A 7,129-nucleotide genomic window follows, 5' to 3' on the forward strand; every position below is an offset into this window, starting at 1 on the left:
CGCTTGATGATACTTGATTTATACTCCTCGTACCTAATCACATCTTAAACTATGCCTTTATGGCAAATATGGCCCTTAAAATACCTTAAACGCATCAAACACACAACTCCATGGGCCAAATTGTAAAAAAATGAAATTTATCCGGAACCACAAAGGGCTCGCGGCCCGCGTGGACTTAGCCTGATACCTCAGGCGGGCCGCATGGACCTCATGTCTGCAGAAAAGTTGGACAGTCGCGACAAGCTTCGTTTTTGGGCGGGATTCCTTGGTTTAAACCGAGTTTTAGCACTAGTTAACCCCCCAAATCAACCCTAATCACTCTCCTATAAGTACCCAAGGTCCTCCAAGCACTTGGACACTTTCATCACTCTCTAATCTCTCTAAACACTCTCAAATTCAAGCAAGAATCTGCATTTTCGGACAGATTCATACTCTTGCACTAAACTTGGTATAACTTGCTTATTTCTTAACGAAATTACTTGACTCTTCTTCCTACTTGCTTGGTTAATCATGGAGTTTGATTCCTTGACTTCTCCTTGGAGAAATCAGACCTGGAATTGCTCCGAAATTGACCAAAAACTTTCTGTTTTATTACAGACTTGTTTAAACTTCATCCAACTTGCGTCTAACACATCTCACACCAATGTCCTAATGCTTACAACCCCTTTTATGGTTGGTTAAGCTTAAAAACATGGTTGAGACACTTAAATCAGAGGATTAAACCTCATAAACTTTCTGTTTTGTTAGGGTATTTAACCCACAAGTCATGTCAAGCTTAGACTTTGATGAATGAGTGATTGTGGAACAACTTGGGTTGTTCCAACATAAAATCCTCACATGATTTGATGATTTCTTTTAGTTTAGATTATTTACATACTTGTATTAGTCCTAGTTCTTGACCCTCCTTGGTTGTCTTTACATCAAGTGAAGTGGTGAACATTCAAGGGGTCCCTAAATGGAAGCATGTTCTTCCTACCCCATACATGACAATCATGAATAACTCGAGGTGCCTAAACGAAGATCTTAATCTTCTACCTCCTACTTGAATTATTGAACTTAATAATATGTAATACTAAACTTAAATATATATATATATATACTCATTCGAACCTTTAATATTAAACTTGTGTTTATATGTTAAGGTAGTAGAATACCATCTAAGACTTAACACTCCAAGTATGATTCTAATGGGCATACTACCCATGAAATACAATATAACCCTAGTGGTTACGTAGTGTCATATAAGAGTGTAAGTTAAAGATGATTATTTTGATATCATACTTTATGTTATGTTAAACTCCAAATTTATAATCTTCCATTGTACGCCAAACTCATACACCTACGTTTCCTTGTGTAGAAGGACTAGGTGCTCCAACTTAATCCATCCACCAAACTCGCTCGCGGGATTTCAAGTGGGAAAGCTTGCAACCACCGTGAGTATACTCGATCCCTTTTTCCCTTTTACACATTGGGATGCAACATGTATTCTATATTCAAACACGTGACACTTGAAACTTGTTTGAAACATGCTCTATCCATTTAACATGAAACATGAAACTTGTGATACTTAAGACTATTTTGTGCTATGTGAACGTTTAATCCCTGTGTGTAGTTCCGCCTTAACAGTAGTAGCGCTATAGGGGTAATGCACCTCCCCGTTAGTCTTTGGGGTATTGTTAGGATGAGACATATAACCTCCCGTTAAACTTTGGGAAAGGCACTTAACGCATTGGAAACTTGGGCTATCACTTGGACTGCGTGAACTAGCATGACTGAAACTATTTTATTATGTTCATGTTGGATTTGAGTCTTTTATTCTATTATGCTATGTAAACAAACTTGTATACTCGCTCATGCTTTTGCATTGAAACTCTATTTTAATACATGTTGCAGGTTGATTATTGAAGTATGGATGAATGATGAAACAAGTTTAGGGTGGACTAGATACACACCTAGATTTATCTATCTTTTGTTTGTTATGTTATTTGTTGAAACAATGTTGTTATTTCCTTTTGAATTTTGTATGACATTTAGTTTTGAAATGAAATTTGAATTTAATTAAATATTGTCACATAGTGTTATGACGTCTCTAGCAATCTATACACACTTCGTCTCATCCCGATGTTTCCGCCATCGGTTGGGGTGTGACATTTTTAATCATTTCAATTTTAACACTTCTTATTGGAAAAATCTCATCAGAATATAATTTGTCAGAATCTTTCAAAGTATATGCTACTTTGATCGGTTCGTCATTCAAATTAGATTTTGAGAGCAAAAATTATTTATCATAAACCCGTTTATCCTTTTTGACTGTTGACTTTGACGTATCAGACTCAGATTTTGACTCTGATTTGGACTCCGACTTTGACTCCTCTGTGTTATCTTTATCCAACACCTGATCGACAACTTTCTTTATTAACTCGGACTGATGATCAGTGTCAGACGATGTGAATATGACATCAACATTTTCTGGCAAGTTATCTGACGACTCAGACTCCCACTGTAAGTTTGTTGCCTTTTTTACTCTTTCAGAATTTGGATTTCGAGGAGAATATCCATTTTCGACCGGGGGTGGACATTTGTTATAGGCAACACTTGGTTTCTTACCAGAAATCTTCACTTCATCATCTTCTTTTGTTTCAGATTTCTTCTCTTCCGAAGTCTTTTCTTCTTCAAACGTCTTCATTTCTTCTACTATGGGGTAAATCCTGTCAACAACAAAAGTAGAACATGAGTAACTTTTTAATAATATGTTAACTCTCTCAGTTTCTATCCTCTGAGTTTCCAGTTTCGACTCAAGCTCAGCACACTTTTCAGTGTAGTAGTTGACATTGTCAAGCTGCCTCATGTATGCTCCTTTGAGTGTGTTCATTGCTATGGCTTGCTCGCTGCTTGTCTCATTGTATTGATTCATGGCTTTGTTCAAGACATTATATGATTCTTTCAGCCTTTTTATATTGTGTAGCAACTCATTGTTTTGCTTTATCAGAGACTCACAATTCATGCACTTCCCAGCAATCTTGACTGTATCAGTATCTGTTTTAATTTCAAACTCTGGAACTTCTATGCCTTTTCTCACATGAATTTCTTTTTCAACCTTTTTCTTTTTCTCAGCTTCAGCTTGTCTCTTTTGTTCTTTTTCTTCTTCATATATCTTCTTTTTCTCAGCTTCAACTTTTATAAATTTATTTATTCTTTCTCCCCAATAAGCATTAGTATAATCATTAACAACCTGAGCAACAAAACCTTTAGCTAAGAATTCTTTGTCTGGACAACAGTTGAAACCTTCTGGCAATTTTTCATCCTCTTGATCTACCAAGCATGCTTTACTATCATTTAAATGTATTTATCCCAACTGAATCCTTTTGATGAACTTCCATTATTTTGATTACCAATACAAGCTTTCTTTGGAATTTCAACTTCTTTCCTGGCATGAGCGATTTGTGGCTGTTGTTGTTGATATGGCTGTTGAGCAACTTGATGATATATCGCTTTTCGATAGTAATCATTGTTTCCAAAGGGATTTTGAGCTCCACTTGCTTCACGATTTGTGCATTCCCTCTTGAAATGCCCTTTTTCCCTGCAACGAAACAAGTTACTTTAGATCCTAAAGTTGAAACATTTGCATCAAGAAAATCATCTCTGCCTGTAATTTGTTTAAACTTTTCAGCTCGTCTTAACACGCTCGCCAAACACCACTTTATATCCATCAACTCCATCTCCTCATCATCAACTTGATCGTAATCTTCTTTTGTAAGCATTGGATTCCCGATCCTCCCTGCAACTAAACTACCATAAGATTCAAGCACATTTACCAACAAAGACATATGACTTTTTGCAACTTCCTCGGAGTAGTTCTGATCATTCTCAAGGTTTAAAGCAATGTTGAATTGAAGAACTTTGCCACTCTTTGTTGTAGAAAAATGTGGATCAAATGTTGGAAATGAAGTAAATCCTCTTTTGCTGCTTGATCCATGAAATGAACTTTTAGAAGAACTTTTCGCATTGAAAGCAGTTTCAACTTTTGGAGAAAAATTTGTTTTGTCACTAACGCCACCTTTGAAATACAACCCAATGTCTTGTTCTCCATCATAGTTCTTCATTCTAGCAATCTTTCTTTGTTCCGTTTCTTGAGCTTCAAGATGTTTAATAAACTCGCTCAACGTGATATCTTTAAAATCTTTTGTATTCTTCAACATCATCAGATATGTCCCCCAGACATCATGTGGCAAGCATCAGCCAGTTTCTCAGTCAATTCATTTTTGTCTTTGTTAATGCCCAATCTGCTCATGTTTTTCACCAAGTTACAATATCTTTCAATAATCTGCTTGGTGTTCTTCGTTCTCAAACCACAAAATAAATCAAACTCTTTTTTCATAAGTGACTTTTTGTTCTTGAGCATATCATCACTACCAAGAAACTTTGCTTCTAATTCTGTCCATATCGAATGTGCACTTCCATTATGTTGAAGTAGAATCAAGATGTCTTCTTTAATCGCTTGTTGTAACAAACTAATCATCAATTTCTCATCTTTGTATTTCTTTTTCTCATCAGCACTCAATTCTCTAATTGGTATTTTCACTTGATTGTTTCCAACTGGTCTTTCATATTGAAATTCAGTATGTTCCCATGCATCTAAGTGATATGCTTCAACCCAGTTAGCAAAACGTTCGGACCATCCATTAAAATCATCAGTGTCCATGAGCTTAGGTGGTTTTTGTGTTGTCCCCGTCTCATTTTCAAGCAATGTACTTTGAGTAAGAGTCATTGGGCTAGCAAAGGCATTATAAAACTCATTCTCCATGTTTCGGTTTTCAAAAATTCATAATCAGTCAATTTCAAGCGAAATCCCTTTTCACGCGAAATTAATTTTCAAACGGAAATATCCTCCTCAAACGAAATTACAACTCTCAAACGAAATTAACCCTCTGATGCGAAATACCCTTTGGAGCGAAATTAGCTTCAAACGAAATTAGTGATTTCGTTCGAAATGGTCAAACAAAATTTAATTTCGTGCGGAATTAATCTTGCTTCCAAAGGAAATCAAGTAACTTGAAACGAAATCTAATTTCGTATGAGATTTTCACACGAAATAATAGATTCAAATGAAATTAACTCTAATTTCGTGCGAAATTACAGCAATTTGTTCGAACGAAATAATATCAACCTTCAAACGAAATTAGACTTTCAAACTGTTTTAGGCCGAATTAATGTCTGAAAATCTCAAGGGTTTGTTAAAACACTGTTGCGCACATCATATTTGAAAATCAATCCATTTTAACTGTGAAATCAAGTTTAATTGTGAAAAGAAGGTGTAGAAATCAGAAATTGCAGCTGAAATGGTAAGAACTCTTCTTCCTGAGCTCTGATACCACTTGTAGGATCATTTTGTGACCCAAACAAGTCGATCAGAAGAGGTCTTCACCAATACAAAAGGCGGAAACAGATGTATCGATGTTATTTCAGCTGAATTGCACAAGAAATCACTTTAAACTGTCTTTTGATTGATATTAGAACGTTTACAATGTTGTAGACACTTCGGCAGAGCTTCGCTACCGGAATCAGAATTGTTACAAATGAAATGGAACTGAGGGTATTTATAGGGTGGCTAATTCCGCTTGAAATGGTCCAAGCGAAATTTAATTTCGCACGAAATTAACCAAACGAAATTATGTTTCAAGCAAAACCATAATTCCATGCGAAATAAACTAATTTCGTATGAAATGACCAAAGTGTCATTTCATGCGAAATTACCTATAAAACCACTTCTCGATTTCCGTGCCCTGATCTAACTAATACAATACAAGACTCGATACAAGACGAAGTCGACAGACGTATGCACCAACACTGTCGAAGTTTGGTGTTGGTGAGAATAAAGATTTATATAAAGTAGTAGTGCAGCCTTATAAAATCAACTTTTATAGATGCACAACTGTTACTCGTGTGAGAGATTGGCAAGGTGTTGAGTATGGTTTCAATTTCAGAGCTTATGAAGATATTTTTCAAGGAGAGGCGTTAAACGCTTTGAGTGTTGGTAGTGTATATTTTTGTAATCATGTCTTGCTTGTATAATATTAGAGAGTTTTACTTATATTCTTGTATAATGTGATCATGTAGATGTTGCTGGATCTGTGATTTCTTGTGGAGATCTTGAAATCTTTGATCGACCTCCAAAGGAGACTAAGAAGATGAATTTCGATATTGAAGATTTGGAGTAAGTTGTTGTTTATATGTTCAGTCATGTAGTGATTATAAAATGTATTTAATGATGTTAATAAATAAGATGAAGAATGTTTGTATTTAATGTGGGATCATGTAATGGTAATAAATGAGGTTTATATTGTTTGTATGTAATGCTGAATCATGGTAATAAATGAGGTCTATAGTTTATTCTTTGTAAATATAGTACTTAATTTATGGCTCATTTGCTACTTTAATAAATGTTATAGTTTTCCTGATTTATTTTCTGTATTTATTCATTCAATGTTGTTTTGATATGAATATTATTTTCATGTAGTGGTAAGGTTTTGCAGTGTACTGTGTGGAATGATTATGCTCTGCAGATTAAGGACTTCATTTCTAAAGTCCCACCTCATGAGCATGTGATAGTTGTTATACAGCATGGAAAGTGTAAGGAATGGAAAGGTATTTTTGTTACTTTCTGCAAATCATAACTATACTGCTTATTTCTGGCAATATAAAGACAGGTATACATTAAATATCTATATACTTTTCCATGTAGGTGAATATACTGTTCAAAGTGACAAGTTTGCAACACTAATTTTTCTGAATCAAGAAATTGATGAAGTTGATGAGCTAAGGAGGAGGTAATTCTCAATGTAATTTCTATTATATATAGATGTTCAAGTCAAATACTTGGTTTCATGTCATTTGTATACTAATTCTAATCGTTTGTGGTATTCAAAAGGCATACCTTGAAGTTTAGACAATGGAGTAGTTCTACTTCTCAGACGATACTATCGTCTCAGAGTATTTTTCCATTACATAAATAATTTGTGACTGAAGGTGTGAAGAAACATGTTGATGAGATTAGCGAGATAGAAGAGGTTTCACTTCTTTGTATATAGTTTGGTTATTTTTTTGGTTTGTCACCTGCGTGTTTTTACAG

General features: G+C 35.0%; 1 protein-coding gene across 1 annotated transcript; it reads left to right on the plus strand.

Annotated features, from left to right (window-relative positions):
- The first annotated feature begins 2,696 nt into the window (after positions 1–2,696).
- LOC110931474 lies at positions 2,697–6,831 on the plus strand. The gene is made up of 5 exons (XM_035988025.1): positions 2,697–2,701; positions 5,925–6,034; positions 6,118–6,214; positions 6,518–6,645; positions 6,743–6,831. The coding sequence occupies exons 1-5, from the start codon at positions 2,697–2,699 to the stop codon at positions 6,829–6,831; spliced, it is 429 nt and encodes a 142-aa protein (XP_035843918.1).
- Positions 6,832–7,129: the final 298 nt, after the last annotated feature.

This window comes from Helianthus annuus, chromosome 3 (assembly GCF_002127325.2).
Source record: "Helianthus annuus cultivar XRQ/B chromosome 3, HanXRQr2.0-SUNRISE, whole genome shotgun sequence".
NCBI lineage: Eukaryota > Viridiplantae > Streptophyta > Magnoliopsida > Asterales > Asteraceae > Helianthus > Helianthus annuus.

Excerpts from the sequence above, each read along its gene's own strand:
- LOC110931474 (XM_035988025.1), top strand. Across the intron at positions 6,035-6,117 it reads GTTAAACGCTTTGAGTGTTG|ATGTTGCTGGATCTGTGATT; the intron begins GTAGTGTATATT and ends GTGATCATGTAG. Across the intron at positions 6,215-6,517 it reads TTCGATATTGAAGATTTGGA|TGGTAAGGTTTTGCAGTGTA; the intron begins GTAAGTTGTTGT and ends ATTTTCATGTAG.